We start from the raw sequence: 26,807 nt of genomic DNA on the forward strand, positions 1-26,807 counted from the left end.
CAATGATTAAAAAAGAATAACCTAGTAGAAAAATGAGAAAGGATATAAACCTGAAGAAAAAAATTTTTAATGACCATTAAACATGAAAAAATATTCATTCCATATATCATCAAACACAAATCAAAACAGGTTGTCATTTTCTTACCTATCAGGTTGACCAAAATTAAAATGTTTGAAAAACCCCAGTGTTAAAGGGTAGGGGAAAAAAATGTTGTTTTGGAATTATGAATTGTGTAATTTTTCTGAAGAGTGATTTGGCAATATTGATCAAAATGTGAAATGCATGTACACTCTGACCATGAAATTTCACAGATACACAGAGATATATAAAATGATAGTGTTACAGCATTATTTATAATAGCTTGAACTGAAAGCAATCTCTGTCGTCCTTCAGGAGAGTTTACAGTGGTACCATTATTTATTGAGCCAGTGGAATAACATTCAGCAGCTTAAAAAATGTGTTAGATTTATATGAAAAAAGTGGGAAAAACCAAAGTATAGAAGACTGTGAATAATATGACCCCATTTGTATTTTTTTTAAAAAAAGAGAGGGGATAAATGGATGCTAATGTATGTGGGAAGAAAAAGTTCTTTGAAAAGATGTACCAGCAACAGATAGCTGTTAATTCTAGGAAGAATTAGCATCTCCTCCTGTCCCCACTTTCATTCCCATCCCTAATAGTAATGCTCTTCCTGAGTATTAACTGAGGGTCTTCACTTTCCCTAGTGAATGGCTTTTGAGAGAGAAAACAAGTATCAGTGAAGCAGCCAAAGAGGTGGCAACTGAGGGAAAAACAAAGACCCAATACCAGAAATGAAAAGCTTTATGGTGAAAAAAAAACAAGCCATTCTTTGGTTATCTCAACTAGCCACTTAAAATAATTCAGATAAACATAACGGTACTGTCCTAAAGAAGAATTTGGTTTGGATTTCCTGGGTATTTATTCCAATTTCCCATTGCTCCTATAGGGAAAACAAGGTTATTAAATTGTCCTCATTTCCATGGCTGGTTTGAGGGTGGAGGCTTTGGGTTATTGATGTAATCTTCTTTGAAGTGAACTTTTGCCTTCTTGAAATAGGCCTAGACATGCCTGGGTTCCCCCAGTACCTGGAAGTGCATTTGGACACCAGGACTGAGTTATGAAATAGATCTTACTTTTACACCTCACCTTTTCCAGTTGCCTAGCATTTTAAGTTTACCCAATAGCATTTTACTTAGTTTCTTTTTTTTAGTACTTTCAGAAAGCTATTTAAAATTTTGAGGTACCTCAGTTTTTAACTCAACTGTTCTATATATAAATATCATTTTAATATTTAATATAATATTTAATATTTTCCAGTTCCCTGGCCCGCCCTCCACCCCCAGGACTGCATCTAGTGTCATAAACTTGTCTTTTATTTTGCCTTCGAGGGCCTCTTACCAGTACTCTGTTTGGGTGTCTGGGGACCGTATCTGGAGAAACCCTTTGCCAAGTGACAGCTCTTCTACCAGCTTTCATACACAGTTGAGTAGGAAACATGGAAAAAAAGTTTTCTCAACTTTATTTCTGCTTTTTGCTGCCACCCAAGTTCTCCATCTGCAGTTTTTCTTGTAGTCTGAACTCTGTGGTAGTGACAGTGCTTGTTTCTTTCAGATGGAGACTATTTTACCTTTACAAGACACGAACCTATTGGAGTGTGTGGACAGATCATCCCAGTGAGTGTATCTCCTCACGCCTCGTATTTATTTTCATTTGAACCAGTTCTCTTAAAGATACATAAAACATGGACCTCAGCAATGTGTGTTTTCCATTACTGGGGGAAAAAAACTGAGTTCATGTTGTTGACATATCTTTAACAGCCTCCCTGCAAATGCTTATTTGAACAGGTTAATAGGGTTTCAGCTTCGTTACCAGGAGTTGAGTTCTCAAGTCATGGAATTCTCATGATTAAAATAAGCAAAGCAAAGTCTAGTGTATTAATAACCTGCCCTTGGTTATGGATGTCCATTCTGCTTATGGAAAATTAATACTTTGTTATATTTGCTTGTTTATTTTTTAGAACTGTGACTCACCATTTTTCCAGGCATATTGTTTTATATGGTCTTTTACTCCCATTCTTTCCCACTGTTTCTTTTCATAAGAATCTAGATAGAAGACTCTACAGAAGACACAGCAGTACAATTAACGTCACAGTCATAATTGAAACCATGCCGGGCTGTTGTGTGTCTTGTACAGGGAAATAGATGTAGTGCTTAGTGTTTGGATTGGAACATTAAACATTTTTTTTTTCTCTCTGTCTCATACACAGCCTTGGCATTATACAAAACATCATCAAATCTGCCAACAGAAGATTCTAGCTAATCGTTCTGGCAAGGATTTCAGGGAAGGCTCAATTTAAATTCTTACAGTATAGACAAGAAGTTTTCTCTTCTCAAAATATAGGAGAATAATTCAAGATAATCTTTGGCTTTGGAAACGAAAGATTTCTGAGAAGTATTAATATATTAGTGGTCCGTAAGCTGTAGGTTACTGTGAGATTTTTTAGAGAATGAAAAGGGAAGATGAGAGATTTAGTTTAAGTTCTTCTGCTCCTAAACCACCCAGGGAAATCCTACTCAGCTCAGAGCAGGGTTGAGGTCTGTCACCTTAATTGCAGGAACTCAAACCTGCTTTTCCTGCCCTTCCCCAGACTCTTGGAGCTGCAGCTTTCACTGACAGGACAAGAGCTGCTTGTCAGCCAGCTCGGCTCAATTACTGCACTCCAAGATTTATATACTGTAGATGGAATTAAAACATCACTGTGTACTCCCAAGTTTATAAACAACTAAGGGGAAAAGAAATTGGGTGTTTGGTGAAGGCAAGACACTTGTATATTTTTGCAGGCTTGCCAGGGCCAGTGAGAATCTTTCAAGGATGGCAGCTGAGATGCTTCAGGCAGAAACACATTGTGGTCAGGGGCTGAAGCCAGGGGACCAGGATTTTTGTTTTCTTTCTTAATGAAATTATCAACGACACCTGATAGTACTGAGGCTCATGCCTGCACTTATAACAATACAAGCTTAATATCCTTTTAAAATCAGTTTAAACCATTTTAGGCTGCAGACTCAGATACTCACATATATTTTTTAGTCTCCATTAGCTTTTTTTGCAGTGTCAAGGAGACAAAGTAAAACTTTTGTATACTCATCAGTAGATGCACTTTATTTTTTGTAATCACTTGTTTTGTGACAACACATGTAGGTAAAGAAAAAGGTGCTGCCTGGAAATATACACTGACTTCTAGTTCTTCGACACTGAAGAGCTTTCATACCAGTCTGAAATCCTGGTGTAAAAATCACAAATGCAAGAAAAAGTTTTCATACACAAGAACTTACTGGAACCAAAGGCTAATTTTAAAAACATATAAAGTAACACCAATGAAAAAACAAAACAAAACAAAGAAGAAACAGACTCCCTTTTTACCATGAGATTTCTTTTTGTGGGTAGCTGGAAATAGTAATTTGCTGACCAGAGAGAAAAGGAGAGATTTTCACGGTCAATCCTATTTCTGTTCTTAATGAAGTAATTAAAAAATCCAAACATCTATACTCTGGTGGGACAAGATTTATGTTGAGGACTAGTCTGAGACATCTGAGAAGTCACAGCTTGAAAACAAAGTAATGGAGGAATATTTTTCATTTATCAACCTTGAGTTTTTGCCTTTCAGTGGAACTTCCCCCTGCTGATGTTTGCCTGGAAAATTGCTCCAGCTCTGTGCTGTGGCAATACAGTAGTTATTAAACCAGCAGAACAAACACCACTCAGCGCGCTCTACATGGGAGCCCTCATCAAGGAGGTAAGAGAAACTGGCTTCAGGAGTGTCTCCCGCTCTCCTTACAGTTGGGGCCTACTGGAGCGTCTCCGATTTAACGTGCTTCATCAGCTTTCACAAGCCACGTTTCCTCCAATTCTGTTTTGTTAGGCTGGCTTTCCACCGGGAGTCATCAATATTTTGCCAGGATACGGGCCAACGGCCGGGGCAGCAATAGCTTCTCACGTTGGCATAGACAAGATTGCGTTCACAGGGTCTACTGAGGTAGGTGCCTGAGAAACCATAGCTTGAAGAACAGTTCTGCAAATGAGTAGAGTGTTTAAGAGAAAATTGAAAATGTTACCCATAGGCTGAACACCTAAAGAGCAGTGAATACCCAAGGTCTCAATGAGCAGCATTGGTATCATAGCTAGAAGACTGATGAATGTCAAGGTAAAGGTGTACATTGACTATTTGATGCCACAGAGCTGTGAGGTTTTTTTGTGTGCCATTTGTGTGAGACCAGTCCCAGAAAAACAAACAAAACCCTATTATATTTCGAAATAAAAGGAACACATATCAGAGGCAAAAACAAACAAACAAACAAACTGTCCCACAAAACTGTCCCAGAAGCTGAGATTCTGAACACTTTCTCAAATCAAGATCATAAGGTAAGAACTGGAGATCTAGGGACTTCCCTGGCGGTCCAGTGGTTAAGACTTCGCCTTCCAATGCAGGGGGTGTGGGTTTGATCCCTGGTCGGGGAGCTGAGATCCCACATGCCTCGCGGACATAAAATAGAAGCAGAGTTGTAGCAAATTCAATAAAGACTTTAAAAATGGTCCACATCAAAAAAACCTTAAAAAAAATAAAAAGAACTGGAGATCTAAATTAATCTCTGGTCTTATTATATCACCCATTCCTGTAGATGCAGTTTGCAGCTTACTATGACCATGAGCCATAATGGGTGATGTAGAGTAGAGGTCAGCAAACTTTTTCTGTAAAAGACCAGATGGCAAATATTGTAGACTTTGCCGGCAATATGGTCTCTGCTGCAACTATTTAACTCTGCCTCTGTAGCACGAAGTAGCCATGAGTAATGTATAAGCTGAACAAGGCTACAGGCCAGCACTCCATGTCCTGTACTGGCTTTGCTCTGGGGGCAGTCAGCTCTGCTTGCCTGCCTCTTGGCTCAAGCACTACTGAGCCACACAGCTTTCAGGAGTTATCAGCCCTTCTGGTCACATGGGGCCGGAAGACACTCTACAGTGGGTGGTGCCATGATTCAGCTCCTTGTCTGGGCAGGGCAAACTGGGCTCTAGGGCTAACAAAAGTCCTTATTTGAGCAGCTGAATCAGGCAGATCTGCAACCCTCTGTGTTCCCTGATCAGAGTGTGCCCCCAGTTTGGTTCTGCAGATGAGCAAAGCCACTGGTTGGGATTACTGCTTGGTCACCACAGGTAGGAATTCAGTCTGCCAAGATTTCTGTGCTGCAAGCCCCTACCCCCTTCACTATCACAGTCACGTTCCCAGTGCTTGAGCTCCGCAGAGTCCCCTGCAATCCCTGTGGTACGAGATCAGAGTAGCAGCTCCCACAAATTAACTCACAATTCTGGCTTCTCTTTTCCCACTGAGGAACCAGAGGGTCCGGAGAGATCCTCCACATGGTGCTGCAATGGCCTGGGGGAGGGGCAATGCGGTCACAGTGTAGGCTGCTTTTCATAACCCTTCTAATGGAGTCTGTCTGGGTCTCTATGGTGCAGGGGAGTGCTTCAGGCTTAACCTTATGTGCTAGGATTCTCTCAGTGATGTCTTGGTTTTTTTTAATAGTTGTTAGTTATGCTTCTTGTGAAGGGAAGAAAAGTCTGGAACAACCTATGTTGCCATCTTTGTAACATCACTCCTCAGTATTTTCACTAGTACCAGGTTGCTTTAATTATTAGGTTTTAAAAGATGTGTTGTAATATGGTAGGCAAGATTCCCTCTTATTTGGTTTTTCAAAGCCTTTTGGCTATTCTTTCTCCTTCTTTCAGATAAAATATCAAATTAGTTTTCCAAGTATCTTACCTTCCTCTACAAAACTCTCATTGGAATTTTGATTGGTGTCATATTACCTGTCTATATTAAATTGAGGGATAAGTGCTCTCTCTAGAAGATTGACTTCTCATCTAGGAATGTAATATAAATCTCTTCATTTATTTGTCCTATAATGTTCATCACTGATATCATCATTTATGTGTTAGGCTTTTCTTGATAAATTAATTTCTGGGGATTTAACTTTTTGTTCCAAGGATATTTCAGTTTAAAAACTGAGCACTTTTTTTTTTAAGTCACAGTACCATGTATTGGAAAGTTATATTGAAATGATGACTTAATCTTTCAGGCCAGACAAGAAGTGACATAGTGAATCAATAAGAACATAAGTGCTTGTTTCCAAGTTGCCTGGGTTTAAATCTCTGTTTTGCCATTTTAAAAGTTTTTTAAACTTTTAAAAAGACTTTATTGAAGTATAATTTACACACATTAAAATGCACCCATTTAAGTACCAAATGTACACAGTCATGTAACCATCACCCAAATTAAGATATAGAATATTTCCATACCCTAAAAAGATTTGTCATACCCTTGGCCCCAGACAACCACTGACCCTTTTTATTAATTTTTCTTATTCTATTAGTTCATATAAATGGACTGATACAATATGTACTCTCCTGTGCCTGATTTTTTTTTTTTTGGTGAGGGGGTTGTTGTTCAGTATTTAATGAATTATTGATACGATTGGGTTTGAATCTCCCATTTTGATTTTATTTTCTACTTGCCCCATTTGCTTTTTGTTCTTTTTCTCCTCTTTTTCTGCCTTATTTTGGATGAATTTAGTACTTCATTTTATCTTTTATTTTGGATTATTAGCTAAGCCTCTTTTTAAATATAAATTTATTTATTTTATTTATTTTTATTTTTGGCTGTGTTGTGTCTTTGTTGCTGTGTACAGGCTTTTCTCTAGTTGCGGTGAGCGGGTGCCACTCTGTTGCGGTGCACAGGCTTCTCATTGCAGTGGCTTCTCTTGTTGCAGAGCACGGGCTCTAGGTGTGTGGGCCTCAGTAGTTGTGGCACGTGGGCTCAGTAGTTGTTGCTCGTGGGCTCTAGAGCACAGGCTCAGTAGTTGTGGCTCACAGGCTTAGTTGCTCTGCGGCATGGAATCTCCCCAGACCAGGGCTCGAACCCGTGTCCCCTGCATTGGCAGGCGGATTCCCAACTGCTGTGCCACCAGGGATGCCCCAGCTAAGCCTCTTTTTAAAGTGCTTGCTTTAGTAATTCCAACATGCATCTTGATCACAGTCTATTATTTAAAAGTATTATGTTACTTCATATATAATATAATAACAGTACAACAGAATTCTTCTATTTCTCATCCCATCCTTCATGCTACTGTTGTTCTATAATTCACTATTGATGTATGTTATATAGCCCATAGTACATTGCTACACTTTTTGTTTTAAAAATTCAACTATCTTTTCAAAAAATTTTTTAAATGAGAAAACAAAATTATTTTACATTTACTCACATACTTGCCTTTTCTGACCCTCTCTCTTCTTTTTTTTTTTTTTGTTTTTTGGTTTTCTTGGTCCATGTTTCTTTCTGATATCATTTTCCTTCTATATAAAGATCTTTCTTTAACATTTCTTATAGTGCTGATCTGTTAGTGAAAAATTCTCTCAGCTTCTGTTTGTCTGAAGATGTCTTTATTTTCTTTTCATTTTTTATGACTTTTTCCTGAATATAAAATTCTGATTCAACAGTTTTTATTTTATTTTACTTTCAACACTTGAAAGATGTCATTCTGTTTTTTTATGACTTGCTCTGTTTCTGATAAGAAGTTAGCAGTCATTCTTATCTTTGTTTTACTGTATATAATTTTTTTTATTTGGGGGCTTTAAAAATATTTTCTTTTTACTGATTTTCAACAATTTGATTATGATGTGCTTCTGTGTAGTTTTCTTTGTTTTTCTTCCCATTTGAGGTTCATTGGAAATTCTTGGATCTATGAGTTCATATTTTCATCAAATTTGGAAAACTTTGGCAGTTATTTTTCAAATATATATGCTTTTTTCATGTCTGTTAATTTTTGAAATGATGCTGAACATTATGACCATTACCTTATTGAACATGTGGATTTTGTTTTCTTTCTTTAAAGAGTGCTGGACTTTGTTCTGTAAAGTGGTTAAGTCACTTGCAGTACAGCCTGACCCTTTTGACACTTAATTTTAAGCTTTGTTAAGTATAGCTTATCTTTTACTAAGATACTAAACTTTATTAAGATTACTAAGTTAGGATCCTTCTGGAGTTTCTACTGAATGTTCTCAGTGTTCAGCTAGGTCTTTCCACTCTGGCTAGTCAGAACTCAAATGTCCCCAACTCTGTATGAGCTCTGGGGATTATTCAGCATACAAATTACCTGGTCTTTGTTCTTTATCCAGTCTTGTGGAGTTTCACCATATGTATACCCAGTTTAGCCTTCAGTCAAAGACTTGATGGGACCCCCATAAGGTTTCTTGACTGCATTGTCTCCCTCTGGTACTAAGCCCCTAACATTTTAACCACCTTATTCTCTCTAAACTCTGATCTATTTCATCAATTCAGTGAGACCACCGTTTTCTACTTTGGTCTCCTCATCCCATGCTGCAATCTAGAAAGTCTTTTGGCAGAAAGGTCTTCCCTTGTTTGTTTCTTTTATCTCTAGAATCACAGTCCCATACTGCCTGATATCTCATTTAAAGAAAGCAATTTCATGTACCTTTCTAGTTTACCATGAAAGGGCAAGTCCAGTGACAGTTTTTGACAAATAGACTGCCAGTTAGTCCAACAGCCAAAATGGGTTTATTCAGAATCAGCAAAGAATTGCAATTTGGGGTCTGCAACTATGGCAAACTACATGCAAGTCCTTCCACAGCAAGGAGAGGACTCTTAAAGAAGGGAAAAGGAAATTGGAGGGCTATAGTAAACAGAGTCCATTGGAGAAATTGACAGTTTGAAGTATAGTGGCTTTTCATTTGCTGGGGTTGTGACAGTCTCCTCTAAATGGATGAACTCTTGCCAGGCAAGAAGAGGAAGTCTTTCTTTTTCCTGTTAGGCTGTGCTCTTGTCATAGGTGTTAGAGCTCCCCTTTCTGGTCTCCCAACTCTATCTTAATTGAGGTTTCTGTTTATTAATTTTTACATTTCCCCCTTTTGATCAAGAGCTTTCTCTGAAAGCATTGCTGATCAAGAGTCCAGTTTTCTGGTTTTAGCAGCTTTTTGTCTCTCAATGCCCGGAAGGACCTTGGGTATTGTTTCCCATGTCAGAGGGAAAGTACACAGATTGAAAACCTATTGAGGTCACATTCTAGTAACAAGGGGGGATAGGAGGGAGAACTCTCAGGCACTTTTTGTGTAAAATCCATGTGTTATCAAGATCGTAGACATAGGAGATCTTCTGAAGTGTTATGTCATCATTAAAGATCTGGCAGGCAAGCTTCCAACAGGACTGGTCCAGATTACCTTGAGAAAGCTATCTCATCAGGTGTTGTCTGCTTCAATTCTAGGAAATTTTTACTTTCAGGTCCCCAGATGATGTGCAGGTCCAGTCAGGGTTAGGTGCTTTCTTTTAGTGTATCACATGAATCCCAAATCTTTTCCCTGGAGTTCAGTGGCACAAGGGTTGGTTAGCAGTACCAGATAGGGGATCTTTCCAGCAAGGTTGGAGAAAGTCTTTCTGGAGGTCTTTTCCAATAGATAAAATCTCCAGGGTGCAAGGTGTGATGCTCAACGTCTTTGTCTTCCAAGAGCACACTGTAAAAAAGATTGCTCTAACAAAACATGGTTATTTTTAATAGAAGCAATTAGGCCTTTGCAATATTGCAGTATCTCTCTTATCAGTGAGTCAAAAGGGACAGGAGGCAAGTTCATTGGGTATTCTGTGACTGTTTCAAAGTATGAGAGTTTATGAGTTCCAAAAGGGATGGATCTAAGATTTAGAAGGACCTATGGCAATGCTTTTGGCCAAGGTGTTTTTAGGGACTCTACAAATTTGCCATTTGAGTCTTAATAATATCATTAGTGCATTTGACTAAACTAGAGGGTTGACAGGGGTACACATGGTGAAAGCGTTGTAAAACTGGCCAAACAGTGCACAGTTGTCAAAGTACTGACTCGTAAGATGAGTTCCTTGATCACTATGAAGTTCAAGAGGAGTAACCCAGGTCCGGGATAATCTTTTTCAAAGGGACTTTAGCCGCAGAAGAGGCAGTAGCCTGTCTGTAAGAGATGCCTTCAGCTCAGTGTGAAAACAGACAGACCAGGACTAAAACATATTTATATTCATGAGACAGAGGAAGTTGTATGAAATGCTTTTTCCAGACCTCAAATCGTTATTAAGCAGTTTGAAATGTCCGGGAGCAGTGCAAACAGGCTTCTCTGGGTTATATTTCAGACGAATGGGATAAGTGAGGTAGGAACTTCTTGCAGCCTTCTTAATGTTTCTTCACCAGTATTGATTCATGAATGCTATCATTATGTCAGTAGACCAATGGTTTAATGTATGTACAGTGGTTAGGATTGGGAATTCTAGAATCACCACTAGGACTGAGTTGTTATTTGGTCCAAACCAGAGCTTTCTCTTTTTGTCAAACCAAGAATTGTTGAATTTCCAGTCTTGTTTTTCCTTCTCTGAGGCCAATTGTGTTCAGCTTCTCTAACCAGTTTTTCTAAGTTATAATTTGGGGAAATATCTCTTTGGACCATGCCAGAGGTTTGGCTGTTATTGGTTCCTTTAAGGACAGCATTCCTTGTGGAAATGTCAACAAGGTGATTTCTTTTAGCTTCCATAAAGTCAACTTTAGAATCTTAATAATAGCTAAAGCAGCAGATAAAAGTATTGCATCTAGCAATTCCTGAATATAAGGGCCATTTTAAATTTTATTTCCACTCCAAGTAAGGAAGCCATATTGCTTCCACAGCATTCCAAAAGTATGAGCTACTCTGAAAGCACATCTACTATCAGTGGCATTTTTGTCCTTGGCTGGAGTACAAGCCTGTGTAAGAGCACATAATTCAGCTTGTTCCGCCAAAGTAGCCATAAGTAAAGATGCTGCTTCAACAACATTAAAAGGAGTTGTAATAGCATGTCCAGCACAATATTTGTCATTGTCACTTTTTAAATAGAAACCATCAGTGAACCATGAGAAATCAGTGTTACCCAAAGCATTTTCCTGCAGATCATCTCAAAGAGTCGCAAGGTGATCTATCAGCGTTAAGCAGTCATGAGGGACTTCATCAGTGACAGAGGGGAGAAGAGTAGCAGGGTTACCATCACTCTGTAAAAGAGTGATTTGAGGAGTAGTTAACGAAAAGACTTCAGAGGAGGTGAGGCAGCTGACGGAGAATTGTTGAATATGATGAGAATTCAGGTGAGCTTTTACTGCATGTGGTACAAAAATGGTTAAAGGGGATCCCATAATAGTTTTCTTGGTGGCCTTCACCAAAAGGGCAGTGGTAGTAATGAATTTTTCTCCTGTTTTGGGAGAAAGAAATTCTGGCTTGATACCTCCCTAAGAAGTCTTAGCTAAAAATGGATAGGGGTGGAGGAACTAAGGAGAAAAGAGTATGTATTTCTCAAAGGGTCTAAACAAAAGGGTATAGGTTCAAAGACAGGAACCTCTTGTGGTTCACTAGAGATCCCTGATATTTGAACTGTTTAGTACTCCGAGGCAGGGGCTGCTTTATAGTAGCAGAGTTGAGCATCGGGTGTGTTGGCTTTGGTGTCAGTTAGGACGGGAGGAGATTCAGCCCTAATCTGGAGAAACATTTGGAGAATTGGGAAGATCCCCTGTAGTTCCTCAGAGCCACTTCCTTGAGGACTGGGAGAGCAATGGAAAAACTGGTTAGAGGCCTGAAGGGGCCGGAAGTGCTTGAATTTATAACAGTCTCTTTTCCAGTGTCCTGGCTGTTTTGCAAAGATAGCAGAAACTAGGAAGGTTTTAGTTTCATTTAGGGACCTTCATTTGCTGGAGTTGAAGATTAAGAATTTTGTTGGTCTTCCTTTTAGGTGACTGCTCTAGAGTGCGAGAGAACTGGTTTACCAGATTACCTAAATCTGAAGTGGACATAGTTTCCCATTCCATCCTGGTCCTTTTTACCAGAAGGGGAAGGTCCCAGTTCTACCTATTGATAAACATAAAATTAAAGGCTCCCCAGGTGGGATCAACATTTGAAGGAAGACCAGAATTTTCCTTAACAATCTGAAGTTAATTATAATAGTCATGAACAGATTCATCAGATTTGCGTGCAAGCTTGAATTTTGTCCCAGTCAACAGGCTTTGGAAAAGTCCTAGTAATTGCCTGATGAAGTTGTCTAGCAGTTGCCTGAGCCTGATCATATAACTTAGCGGGCTGGTCTCCAGCTTTAATTCTAGAGACGTTTCAGGATTTTCCCAATTAGCAGCTTTCATCCAATGCTGGGCCTAGCCTTCACCAGCAAGCGTATGAACTAGCAGATATGAATCCAAGAAACCAGGTAGATAAGTTTTGTTTTGTGTATCCCTTAACTACTTATTGTGGATATAGATGATTTTACTACTTTCATCTTTTAATTTTCCTACTAGCTTTATAAGTGGTTGATCTGCTATCTTTATCATATATTTGCCTTTACCAATGAGGTTTTTCTCTCTCATAATTTTCATATTTCTAATTGTGGCCTTTTCTTTTCTGCTTAGAGAAGTCCCTTTAACATTTCTTATAAAGCCTGTTTTGTGCCACTGAACACTTTTAGCTTTTACTTGTCGTTAAGACTCTTGATCTCCCCTTCAACTATGAATGATAGTCTTGCTGGGTATTCTTGGTTTTTTCCTTTCATCATTTTAAACATATCATGCCACTCCCTTCTGGCCTGCAGAGTTTGTGCTGAAAAGTCAGCTCATAGTCTTTTGGAAATTCCCTTGTATATAACTAGTTGTTTTTCCTTTGCTGTTTTTAATATTCTCTCTTTATCTTCAATTTTTGTCATTTTAATTACAATGTGCCTTGGTATGTTCCTCTTTGCATTAATCCTGTATGGGACTCTCTGTGCTTCCTTTCCCAGGTTAGGGAAGTTTTCAGCTATTACGTCTTCAAATATGTTCTCTGCCCCTTTCTCTCTTTATTTTTCAGGGACCACCAGCACATTTGATGTTGTCGCAGAGGTCTCTTAAACTGTCCTTTTTTTTTTTTTGTGGTACGCGGGCCTCTCACTGCTGTGGCCTCTTCCGTTGCAGAGCACAGGCTCCGGACGCGCAGGCTCAGCGGCCATGGCTCACGGACCGGGGCACGAGCCCGCGTCCCCTGAATCGGCAGGCGGATTCTCAACCACTGCACCACCAGGGAAGCCCTGTCCTTATTTTTAAAAAGTCTTTTTTCTTTTTTGCTTGGGTGATATCCCCTCCTCTGTCTTCTAGTTCACTGATCTGTTCCTCTGTATCATACAATCTACTGTTGATGCCTTCCAGTGTATTTTTTATTTCAGTTATTGTATTCTTCAGCTCTGTTTGGTTCTTCTTTATATTTTCTAACTCTTTGTCAAAATTCTCATTGTGTTCATCTATTCTTCTCCTAAGTTCTTTGAGCACCTTTATGATTATTACCTTGAACTCTTTATTGGGTAGATTGCTTACCTCCAGTTCACTTAGTTCTTCTGGTGTTTTATCTTGTTCTTTCATTTGGAACATATTCCTTTGTCACCTCATTTTGCCTAATTTCCTATTTTTATTTCTATGTATTTGGTATGTTGATTATGTTTCCTGATCTTGGCAAAGTGGCCTTATGTAGGAGACATCCTGTGGAACCCGGCAACACATTCCCCTTTGTTCAGCAGAGCTACCTGCTCTAGGGGACCCTCTGTGTGGGCTTTGTGGGCCCTTCTGTTGTGGCAAGCTGACTACTGCTAGCCTACTTGTAGGCATGGCTGGCCCCTGGCCTGGTTGGTTGCTAGGCTCTGCCTAATGTAGAGGCTGCTGGCTGCTGGTGGGCAGGGTCACGTCCTGGCACAACTGGCTACACGGAGCCTGGGAGTTGGGCAGGACTGGGTCACAGGGCACCTTGCTGCAGAGCTTCAGAGGTTCTGGGGCCACTGCTGGACCACTGGTGGGCAGAGCTGGGTCCCAGGGGAGGGGGTGGCAGGTTGCAGGGGCAGGAGACTCGGAGCTATTGTCAGCCTGCTGGTGAGTGGTCTGGGTCCTGACCAGTGCTGGGTATGGCTGGGCCCAAGGGATCCCAGGGCTGGTACCCACCCACTGGTGAGTGAGGCTGGGTCCTGGGGCTAGTGCCAGCCCACTGGTGGGTTGGGCCATTCCCGACACCTGGCTGCAAGGTCCTGGGGGCCTGGGGCTAGTGCTGGCCCACTGGTGGGTATAGCAGGGTCCTGGGCCCTCTGGTGGCTGGGGCCAGTTCCAGGGCATCTTGGGACTCAGGGTGTCCTATGGCAGCAGCCCTGCTAGTAGGTGGGACTGTGTCTCTGCACCACTATCTTCTAGGACTGGGGTGTCCCAGGACTGGTGGTTACTGGTTGGTGGGCAGGGCCAGGTCTTGGTGCTAATAAGCTAGAGGGTGAATTCCAAAATGGCACTTGCCAATAGCAGGGCCCTCGTGGCAGAATGAGCTCCCTAAAATGGTTGCTGCCAGCGTTGGTGTCCCCAGGGTGAGCCCCAGTTGCCCCCTTCCTCTCTGGTAGGCTCTCTAAGATCAGCAGGTGGATATGACCCAGGCTTCTTTCAAATTACTGCTGCTGCCTTTGGTCCCAGAACGTGTTGTGTGTGCCCTTTAAGAGTGGAGTCTCTATTTCCCACAGCTCTTTGGGTCTCCTGAAAGTAAGCTCTGTTAATGTTTGGAAGCATCAAATTACCAATTGAAATAGGTGTTCCATTCAGTTTGGGAAATTTTAGAGCTGTGTAAGTTTGAGGATTTCAGAAGTTTCCTATAATCACCATTGATATTCTGAATTGCCTTTGGTTAGGTAGGTTTCAGGCAGGTCACCGATTCTCATAGTTTATCATTGTCTCAAATTGAATATATTATACTAAATGAGGTTACAAATTTATATACTTCTGTTGATACATCTAAAGTCTTAAGAATACAACCCTAACAATGTTTGGATTTAAAAGTCCTTGGTTTCTTCGGTGTAGAATATTTTTAAAGCATTTTAATCCCATAAATGACTAATTTCTAATCTTTATTAAAAATTATTTTAATTTTATTTATTATACAAATGATAACATTTCTATGCAAGATTTGCATATAAAACACTAATCTCTAATCTTCTGGGGTCAGATAATTTGCTTATCAGTTTAGTGGTGACTTTTTGGCTTTAATTTTTAAAGATTACAGTTTCTGGTCAAACATACCGATTTTGGGGGTGGGGGGTTTGCATTCTCTTTGGAGTCTATCCTTTAGTCATTCTTCTCACTACCCCACGTAGCATCTGATGTGTAGTCAGAATGAATTATAAGTATTTGTTAGGTACACGAAGGAGGAAAGACTGAACTTGAGAAATAAAAGCTTAATCTCAGAGCTAGAAGGTGATATATCAGTGGAACACTTTCTTCAAAATGTCACTAATAGCTTAGGGTTTAATATTTTCTACTTTGTAGCTATATAATTATGGACCACTTAATTCTGTACAAAATTTGCTTAATGGTAAGCACACATTTCTCAGGGTTGTGAGAATTAAATGCACAATGAGTTTTATAAGTTGTAAGCAACAAGCAAATGTTAGTTTGTAATATGTCATTAGCATTCTAAAAAATGAGAGAGCTCTGTGAGTTGGATGATCTGTCAAGGCTTCAAGAGAAAGATGGATTTGATACAGGTTTTGTAAGATATGGTTAAGTAGAGTGAATGGAGAAGAAGTAGAATTTGTCAACAACTAGAGGCTGGAGTGTACAGAAAGTCTTAGTGAAGTAGAATAGGGATAGGGAAGGGGTTGGGGAGAAAGGTTGGGAGGCAGATGAACTAGAAAGTGATATTCTGCAAATCAAGCCATTGAAAATAATTCTCAGTTTAAAAATTGAGGCCAGAGGGCTTCCCTGATGGCGCAGTGGTTGAGAGTCCGCCTGCCGATGCAGGGGACATGGGTTTGTGCCGCGGTCCGGGAAGATCCCACATGCCGCAGAGTGGCTGGGCCCGTGAGCCATGGCCGCTGAGCCTGCGCATCTGGAGCCTGTGCTCTGCAACCGGGGAGGCCACAACGGTGAGAGGCTCGTGTACTGAAAAAATTGAGGCCAGAGAGTAGAAGACCTTTCAGACAAAGACATCACATGGAAACTATACACCAGTATCCTTTATGAATATAGATGCAAGAATCCTCAACAAAATACTAGCAAACAGAAATCAGCAACTTAAAGGATTATATACCATGAGCAAGTGGGATTTATCCCAGGAATGGAAGGTTAGTTTAATATCCAAAAAATCAGTCAATGTAATATTCCATATGGATAGAATAAAGGACAAAACCACACCATCATCTCCATAGACATGGAAGCATTTGACAAAATCAAACACCATACAGAAACATACAGAAATATTATTCCTAATTCCCCAGAAGTGGAAACAATCAAAATAGCCATCAAATGATGAGTTGATAAGCAAAATGTGGGTGTATCCATAGCCATACAGTGGAATATTATTCAGTCACAGAAAAGAAGGAAGTACCAATATAGGCTGACATGGGTGAACCTTAAAAACATGCTAAATGAAAGAAGCCAGTCACAAAAGGCCACATGTCATGTGATCCTATTTCTATGCAGTGTCAAGAATAGGCAGATCTGGGCTTCCCTGGTGGCGCAGTGGTTGAGAGTCCGCCTGCCAATGCAGGGGACACGGGTTCGTGCCCCGGTCCGGGAGGATCCCACATGCCGCGGAGCGGCTGGGCCCGTGAGCCATGGCCGCTGAGCCTGCGTGTCCAGAGCCTGTGCTCCACAAAGGGAGAGGCCACAACAGTGAGAGGCCCGCATACCACAAAAAAAAAAAAAAAGGAAGAGTAGGCAGATCCATAGACAGAAAGTGGATTAGTAGTTTCCAGGGGCAGGAAAAAGGGGAGAATGGGGAATGACTACTAATAGATATGAAATGTTCTGGAATTAGATACTAGTAGTCATTGAGATGATTGCACAATTGTCTGAATATACTAAATTGAATTTTAAATTTCAAAAGGTAGATTTTATGGTATATGAATTATATCTCAATAAAGCTGTTAAAAATGGATGATTTTTAAGAAGTATTTAAGGCTTAAAATTGTGGATATTAAGAGCCAACATCGATTGAGCACTTACTGTATGCCAGGTACCTGCTAAGTGCTTTGCATATATCATCTCACTACATCTTTACAGTAGCTCTAGGAGATACACAGATGAGCAAGTGTGGCTGGGAGAGGTTAAAATTACCTGCCCGTAGTCACGTGCTAGTAAGTTGTGCGTCTGAGAATCATACCCAGAGCTTATACTTCAAATGACAGTGCTGTGCTGCTAAGGGGCTGTACTCGGTACCATAGAAGGAGGGAGCCATTAAAATCAGGAATGACATATCAAAGGGGATACTTAGGAAGGATAATATCAGTGGAACATATTCTGTTCAAAGCATGGTCAAACGTATGTAATTCTGAAAGGTCAGAGACACTATTCTAACTCAACTTTTTTTCCTTCTTTCTAAAATTTACTTTAAAATCGCATCTTTAGCCTCTTTAAATCTTATTCGATACATTATAGGGCCTCCAGTGGACGATCTCTGGCATAGAACTTACAGTTTTAAACCTAAGCTGTCTTGTCCACTCTGCAAATATTTATTGAGCACTTACTAAATATCAGGTACAATGTTAGACCTTAGAGAAATTGTGCAATTCAGTCTAACCCAGGGATCGTCTGTGAATATGTGACTAGTATAGTGTGGTGTGTATGGGAGCATGGAGAAAGAGAAGAATAATTCTGCACCATTTCTCTTAATACTTCCTTATTGAAGATGACTTCTAAGACCAAGGCTAGAACTAAAATTCTTTTGCTCAACATGGTTTTCAAATGTATCTATATCTGTGCATTAAGGAGAAATATAATTTGTTCAAGATGCTTAAATTCAAACAAAAAGCTATTTCATTCAAAGGTAACACCATTTAAGAAAAAGATAATTCTACATCTTAATTCCACAGTTTTTAATATTCACAACTGTGGAAAATATAGGTCTGTCTTCCTTTTCTCTTTGGAGAAAATGAAATTATGATGGTATGGTATGGGAGCCAAAGTATGAAAAGGACTTGTGGGAAAGGAACCCCAGCTGTGGGGACCCTTGTGAGTAATGTGTTGCTTGATATTGACGAATAATCATTAAACACTGGTATCATTCAATTCTCAGAATCATTTCCCATGCCTAATAGTCCAGCACTTTCAAAAGGCTTGATACATATTTTGCTGGAATGTAAACTGGGACGTTGGGTTTCACTGTTGCCTCTCAATAGCAAATGCAGTTTTTGTTTTTTGCATTTTAGTCAGCTCTGCTTTTAACAGGCATTTTAACTCCAGAGCTGTAGATTTTATACTAATTCAGTATATCCTTAAAATATCTTCTAAAGTGAAAAGCCTAATAGAGATGGGGGAAAAAATAGCCCTATGAATCTAAATCACAACAGATGGGACTTGTTGAGGGGTTAGTGGGTGTCTGATTTCCTCGTACCCTGAACACTTGGTAGAGTGATCTAGTGCTGGACACCAGATGTTCAGTCAGTGACTGCTAAACACATAATTCCAGTGTTCTAGTGGAAGTATTTTTATATTTAAGGGACACAAAAGTTTGCAAAAGCTAGGAAAAATACTAGGTTTTCCCGTATACCCATTTTCCGTAAATCATCTTTCTAATGTTCAGATTATATTACTCTCACCTACATTCCGGCCAAGTTAATTTCCATCTACAAAACTATCCAGTGGTTTATGATAAGCAAAGGTAATAACTGAGCTGAAGGGTTAGTAATCAATCTGATCAATCTCACGATCAACAAAGACCTCCTTACAGAATTTTATACTAGGGAGTTTAGAGGTTTAATGTAGTTCACCTTGAGTTTATTTCTTTCAATCCTTTATTTAGAGTCTCTTAAAGAAAAATAAAGTACTCCTCATGGCTTTGCTAAAATGAAAGCTTGAAAGAATGCTGCATCCTCTAAAAAAACCGGAGGGAAGTATTTTTTCAGTAAGAAATGCCAAACATAGTCTTCAAATCATACTAAAAGCAATCACGATTAAATATCAGATCTATATGAGAAAACTAGACATAATTTAAACCTCTCTCATGGTAGTGTGCATTTGTTCACAGTACATGTTGATATTTAATCTTTCCCACCCTCAGATTCCATCTGTGGATAAGGGATGACTGTACCTGACTCATCGACTGAGGAGGAAGTAAGCTAGTATATCAGAAAGTATTTAGCACAGGGCCTGGCCCTTAGTAAAGTGTCAATAAATATTAGCTGTTACTGTTTTCTATTTATTATTAAATGAAATTTATATAACAATACAGTCTTGGGAATGTGTGGTGTAATATAGAAGGGGGCTGGGTTCAACCAAGCTTCGATCAAATCCCAGCTCTCTTTGGCATATTATTTAGTCTTTCTGACCTCTCGTTTCTTCATCTATTAAGAGGGGTTATGAAAAACTGCTTACATGTTTATTTGTGGATTAATGGAGATAGTGTATTTGAAAGTTCCAGTCCTATTGCTGGCACATTGTAAGAATTCAGTGAATATTAGTTGAATCTGATTGATTCTAGTTGAATCTATTTGCAAAGGATATGTCTGTCGAAAACTAATTCGTGCTTTCCTCTAGAAATTTTACTTTCCTTTTGTTTGTTTTATGACTTTTATAAATATTTTACAAATATTTTTGTCTTCTAATAAATGTTTATTTTTGTTTTGTTTTGCTGTTCTATTTCACTTTTTTGGAAGATTGCCTGGGTGCTTGCTTGAATAAACTGATTTTTAATGGTTTTTTTTGGCTGCATTGGGTCTTCATTGCTGTGCACAGGCTTTCTCTAGTTGTGGTGAGCGGGGCTACTCTTCCTTGCGGTGCATGGGCTTCTCATTGCGGTGGCCTTTCGTTGCGGAGCATGGGCTCTAGATGCATGGGCTTCACTAGTGGCGGCATGTGGGCTCAGTAGTTGCGGCACATGGGCCCTAGGGCACATGGGCTTCAGTAGTTGCGGCACATGGGCTCAGTAGTTGTAGCACATGGGCTGAGTTGCTCCGCGGCATGTGGGATCTTCCTGGACCAGGGATCAAACCCGTGTCCCCTGCATTGGCAGGTGGATTCTTAACCACTGCAATGCCAGGGAAGTCCCCACAGTTCTGTGACTTTGCACATGTCATTTCTTCTGACAAAAATGACCACCCTTCCCTTGTCTACCCAATGAGATCTTAGCTCAACGATTTTGTTCTACCATCTGTGCAGATAAATGAGAACTGGTCAATTTCTATAATGAGTATGATGCTTTATTCTTATTTAGATTCATAATCTCAAAATTTACCACCCTTTTACTTCCGATAATTTCTTTTATTGGCTTCTAATCTGTTCTTTGTTTTCACCACCTTTTGCTTTCCCTTAAGTTTAGTCTTTTTCCCTCTTCACTTGTTCTCTTCCCCTTTCAGGCTTTAATAATTTTAAAATTTAATTAACTTATTCTAATGCATTTAACTTTAATTAAAACCATTAAATCATATTTTAAATAGTCATGTGGTTTCAGTATCATTTCCCCACCAATAATTCACAAAGGGCAACAAAAAGAAGTGTGGCATAATTACTCTAATAAAGTAAAATTTTTATTGCTTAATATATCTTTATTAACAGCTTTATTGAGGTATAATTGATATACAATAAATTTCACATAAAGTGTACAGTTTGGTAAGTTTTGACATATGTATCCGCCTGTGAAACCATCACCACAGTTCACATAGTACATACATCCATCAGCCTCAAACGTTTCCTACTGCCCCTTTGTAATCTCTCTTGCATCTTTCGCTCTGCTCCTCCCCCCATTCCCATTCCCAGGCACTGATCTGCTTTATGCCACTGTAGGTCATTTGCATTTTCTAGAATTTTATGTAAATAGAAACATACAGTATGTACTCTTTTGTCTGACTATTTTTACTCAGCACAATTATTCTCAGATCCATGCACATTTTTGCATATATATCAAAAATTAATTCCTTTTTATTGCTGAGTAGTGTTCAATTTTATGGATACATCACAATTTGTTCATTTGCCCGTTGATGGAAATTTAGGACATTTAGGTTGTTTCCAGTTTGGAACTACTATACATAAAAGCTCCTGTGAACATTTTATATGCCGGTCCTTGTGTGTGTGTGTGTGTGCGTGTGTGCGTGTGCATGTAGGTGGATAGTTAGATAGATAGATTGATTCTTTTTTCTCTTGGGTAAATTCCTAGCAATGGAATGGCTGGATCTTATTAGGTTCAGAAACTACTAAATTGTTTTCCAAGGTGGGTGTATCATCTTACCAGCAATGTATTAGACTTCTAGCTCCTTCACATCCTCAGCAGCATTTGGTATAGTCAGTCTTTATCATTTTAGCCATTCTAATAGGGGTATAGTGCTGTCTCACTGTTGCTTTATATAACACAGGAAATTCTTTATCTTCACTGGAAGAACATTAACAACTAAATATGTTACCTTCAACAATGCAGATATCCAATGGGGGAGCTGAGAGAGAAGGGAGAGTTGGGAAAGAGAATAAGACGGAAGGTGGCCCCATGAAGTATTTTGCTGTTAGGAACATTCACATAGTGAGATAGCTTATAGCAGTGTGCACAGAGCAAGTTTCACCTAAATTTTTCTGGTGGAGTCTATTGATATTTCTCTCTTTAGAGGGGTTTACATTCACTAGGAGGGAAACAAATCCTGTGGCATCTGGAGTATCTCCAAGTTTCTTCTCTGGGATGATATCATTGACAGATAATAGAGGACCAGAGGGAGAAGTATTTGACTAGACTACAAAAGTCACCTTATAATTATATTAATGGTGGCAGGGGGAGAACTTTCACAGGCACATCTAATGATCATGTAATCACCAAACCCCTTTACAGCTTGTTGTTTTTTACTTCTTTATTTATCTACCCTCTCTTAATTTTGTAAGCTACTTGGGAAACCATATAGATTCTTCCAGAGGGTACATGTCATGTAAATATGGATTTGAATGTGGCTCCAGTAATGATTATCCTAGTAGAGGGGACCTGTTTACACATCACAAAATGTCTGGAACAGTCAGCAACAAGAAGCTTATTTGAGGTGGCTGCTTTCCATTTTACTTTAGCAAAAGGCCTTTAAAAAGAAAACAAAGTTACTCAAAGATAGGATTAATTTCTCCTTATGCAGCTAAATACATAAGCAATGAATGTAAATATTTGATAAGTGAATATAAAAGGGCTCTTATAGGCACAGAGTCAATAAACAACCTCAATAAAGTACAGGAAAACAGTTTGCATTTTGCTTGGTATGATGTTTTCTTTATTCAGTTAAATTAACAAACCATGATTTCATCATTAGTCAACAAGATAGTAGAGAGACCATCAAAGCAAACTACAGGAGAGTCCAGATTGATCTGTGCCAAACAAATGTTTGTAGCTAACAGCTGTATTATCACTGATTCTAATTTACGCAGCCAGGGTTCTCCTTTCATTTCCTAAGTGAGATGAATGTCATCTTACATGATACAGACACCCTCTCTGCTGCTTGAGTAATGAATCAGGTCAGCTCTCCCCTCTGGGTAGCCTCACCCCTCTTTGTAGGTGGGGAGAAGTGGCCTGCTAGAGTTTTTTTGTTATTTTTTTTTAAAACAACTTATAAGCCTCTTTCTAAGGTTGTGTGAGTCCATTAGTAAACTATCCAGCATTTGAATGAAAAATACCAGTTTGTTGTGTCAAAACCTTTGGATGTACAGGTTTTAAATTATGAGCTCTCTTCCTTTTCTTGTTTAATGCTTAAATAAAACCTTGAGTACTGAAGAATAGGAAACAGTATGCTGTAGTCTTTGCCTACTAGCTGAGATTCTTTGATTCATTCTGCAGTAGATTTATCTCCTCAGAGCTCAGGCTGAGGATGAACTGATCCTAAGAAGCCCATCCGTTTAGTCCACCTGGTTAGTGGGACACGTAGTATCTTTGACTTGAGGATTCCAGGTTTCTTCCTATCCAAGCAGAGCCCTCCCCCAAAATCAAAATCTTGATTTTTTAAATTTATTTGAGATTTAAAGGGAGAGTCTTGGGTAACAGAAGGAGGGCTAAGTGTACAGGGCAGTCGCTCTGGAATATCTGTTAGCTGTGGATGGTGTGTTTAGCCATCAGAATGCTGCTCATAGCAGAGGGTATATAACCCCAGGAGAACATCTGGAGAAGAGAAGCAGTCCTGGCTCTGCCACTCAGTGGGTGCCTGTCAGCAAGTCATTTCTTGACCCGAGTCATGCTTTTTTTTTCATTTTCTAAAATGGGGTAATAATTCTTACCTCACAGGATCACCATGAGGATTAAATAATGTTTGTGAGAACAAGCAGCACAAAATAGGTGCTCAATAAATGATAATGTTCAACAATTGGAAAACAGAACCAACAATGAAAGGTTAGAGACGGTATGAGAGAAACACCCTTAAGGATTCTTTAATTCCATGGTTCTTAACCCTAGCAGCACATTAAACTACCCATGCCCATGGGCTCCACTGCAGACGAAGATGATCAGAATCTCTGGGGGCAAAGCCTAGACAAAAAAAACACGATTTTAAGTGCTCCAGGAGCTACAACGTGCAGTCATGTCAGAACCATGAAGCCATCCCCTTCATTAAAGATATGGATATTTCAGCCAAAGATAAGTAAGAAGAGGAAAGCACAAGATCATTCTGCCAGTGGTGTCCAGGCAAAAGCCTTGCACATAGGCGTTCCGTGTTCTAATCGCTCACCTCTGTTTCCTTGAAGACTTCATGGTCTCTGATTTCCAGAGACTTCAAGAGCAGCTGTCATGTTCTGGCCCATCGGCTCATCAGATGTTGCTGACAATCTGTCTGTGCACGTGCATGTGCGTGTGCGTGTATGCGTGCATGTGTGTTTGTGCATGTGTGTGCGCGCGTGCGTGCACAGGATCCCTCTGCTCACGGTCAGTCTGGTAGGGAAGACAGCTATTAAACAAGAGCAGGATGAGAGTTACGTAGCATCAGAAAAGTGGGGAAACCAAACCCTATAGCAAGAGTGAATCTAGAAAGCTAGCTTCTCAGAGGAAGTGGCAATGGTAGGGCCGGAAAAATGAGTAAGCAAGGAGAGGAAAGACATTTCAGGCAGAGGAAACAGCTAATACAGAGACACAGTCATATTCCAGGAAGGGCAAGTGGTTTCGTGTGCTGTAGTGATGAGTGTGTGGTGGTGAGAATGGTGGTGGAGGAGAGGGGCTGGAAGCATAGTCAGAGGCTGCATTGGTTTTCACAATCTGAATTTCACAAAGTTTTGAAATTGCTATTTCCCTTAAATTAAAGGAACTGCTTAGATGCCTTGGTCCTGTGGCTTTCTGCTGCAGATCTGAACAGACTGATTTGGTCTGTTATTTCTGGATATTTCAGAAAGACAAGAAATGTCCAATTATACATATTTTGGGCATTTCTATTTCTATCATAGAACCAGTAGCACAATGAAAATCAAGAAAGGAGAGGAGGAAAGAAGCACAGAGTCAATCTGTTTGGGGTTTAAGAAAGGAAAATATATTGGAAAAAGCATTCCTCTTTAACCTGTTTATTGAGATGTCTACTAGAGAGTTTTCCATCTTTTAAAAAAGGTGGCATATGTCTGAGAAGGAATCCACCCCAATGTGTATACTTAACTAATCAAGAAAAAGAAATATCTCTGAGAAGAAACCCATCCTAGAAATATGGGTAATTAACTAATGAATAAAAAGAAAAGTTTTACCAGACTTTAGAAACTCTGTTCAAGGAGCAACAGCCTTGAATAAAGAGGGCACAGAAAGCCTTCCATGGTCTTTTTGTCCTGTATAACAAATTAGTTTCCATGCAAAGCTCCAAATTGCATTTCATACCCTGCTGCATTGCTGTGAGCATGATTCTGGTACATTGTGGCTCTTCCAGGGATACTCCTGATATCAATCCTGAAGACTGTTCAGAATGAGGATGGGAGTCAGAGTTGATTTGTGCCAACATTCCTGCCGAGAATTAGCCCAGTTCCATTATGTGTGGGCGAGCCCCTGGTTCCTCGCCCTTGCCTGTTTGAGGTACACAGATACAGCTGAGAGACTCTGCAGGGAGTGCCAAGTTAAGACACCCCATGATAGGAACATTATCACTTACTCTTTCATAATGAGCTCTTTGTGGGAAACCGAAAAAGATCAGGTTTATCTACCATTCAGTGCAGCTGTGGTGCCTCTGTGAAAAGCGAGGTCTGCTCAGTAAGACTAGAAGAAACCAGAAGAATTGGATTCTTCTGGACAGACTCTCAGAACGAGCAGGGGCCCTGAGTCTTTTTTTAACTCTTCCAACTAACTGGGGTACTAAGGGCCAGAGTAACTGCTTGGTTTGTATCTTCAGTCATCAGTTGAAGAAACTGAGGCCCAAGGAGGTGAAGTGGCTTCCCCAAATCAAAGGTTAGTTAGAGGCCAAGCCAGAGCTTATAGTAACTAGGTCTTCTCACTGCTGTGGGCCAAACTGTCGTCCATAAACCTGGTTACGATTATAATTAGCTAGGTTGTCAGAGATAGGACAGGATGTATAATAAGAGTATATTGTGAAATCTTTTCTGATTTGAAAAAAAAGATAACGATGAACTTGGTCAAAATTTGTTCTCTGTGCCTTTATTCTATTTAAACTGTGTTCACATACAAGATTTAATTTCTCAAACTGTGTATTTCTCTGTTTTATCTCACAGGTTGCCTATTTATCAGAATAGGGCTTGGTGTTACGAAGTCCCCCCCTGTTGACTTGACTTGAACCACTCAGAAGACCTTTGCATCCTGGCAGCCTCATTTATCTCACCTCATGCTCCCACCTTGTAGTCGTGTTTAAATACGACTGGCGTAGCATATACATATCCCCGCGGAACTTAACTACTTTTCTATCTAAGATGGGTCACTTAATCCCAGGCCTTTGTTTGATGTCTGTACTTCATTCTTTCCTGGACTTTCCTACCCCATAGATTTTAACTTCGGAAACCTTTGCATGGGATCTGTACAAGTGATATTTTAGGTTGGTTTGCACAGGACCTATCATATTTTGTGCTCTCACATGAACTCTTTATTTTTAAACATTACTCTGTCCTGTTCAGAATTCCCTGCTTTGGAATTGCATCTATTCTTCCTGTTGTCTCTTTCCCCCTTATGGTAATGACAGTGAGGAGTACTTCCCTTCAGGGCCACTTAACCTCATTCCACTCGCAGGGAGAATTCATGAGTACTAATATGTTCTCCAAAGAGAGTCTGGCCTGCAAACTGAGAGTATTATGGGAGGGCAGATGATACCCAATCATGTAATTAATGAAGTTTTTTACACCTAGCCCACTTCTGTGGGTGAGGCCCAGAGGAGCCTGTCTCTGGGTTATAACAAAATGCTGCACAACCATAATTTCACTGTTCAGATCTAATATTAAATCAGGCCCAGATTTTTCTGTACTTACTGAACACCTGTTAGGTTTACATGGGAACCCTCTTAGCTGTGAGCTCCTTGTGGATAAGGAACTGTGCCTAGCATTGCGCCTGGCACATAGTAGGAGAACCAGGAATAAGTGTTGAATGAAGGGGATTGGTGAACAACTGGGGTTTTTCAGAGTATCCTGTCCTGAGGTCACTGCAGATGGAAGTGGTTCTCCTGTAGCGTAACACATCCAGTTCTTTCTTGAGGTTGGGCTGCAACTTGACCCTCTTCCAAAGATGAAAAGGAAAATCATTATTCATCTGAGATTTGCCTTTCGGTGTTTAGCACGAATTTGGTTTCTAAGGAAAAAATGGCAA

The 26,807-nt window shown here is 39.9% G+C and overlaps 1 protein-coding gene across 1 annotated transcript in view; it reads left to right on the top strand.

The window, feature by feature from the left end:
* Positions 1 to 26,807, top strand: part of ALDH1A2 (aldehyde dehydrogenase 1 family member A2) — a 97,864-nt gene that overhangs the window by 53,924 nt on the left and 17,133 nt on the right. The window contains exons 5-7 of the mRNA XM_067030725.1: positions 1,635 to 1,696; positions 3,688 to 3,816; positions 3,943 to 4,056. Of these exons, the coding sequence (XP_066886826.1) occupies positions 1,635 to 1,696; positions 3,688 to 3,816; positions 3,943 to 4,056 (305 nt within the window). The remainder of the gene's footprint in view (positions 1 to 1,634; positions 1,697 to 3,687; positions 3,817 to 3,942; positions 4,057 to 26,807) is intronic.

This window comes from Kogia breviceps, chromosome 3 (assembly GCF_026419965.1).
Source record: "Kogia breviceps isolate mKogBre1 chromosome 3, mKogBre1 haplotype 1, whole genome shotgun sequence".
In the NCBI taxonomy this organism is placed as follows: domain Eukaryota; kingdom Metazoa; phylum Chordata; class Mammalia; order Artiodactyla; family Physeteridae; genus Kogia; species Kogia breviceps.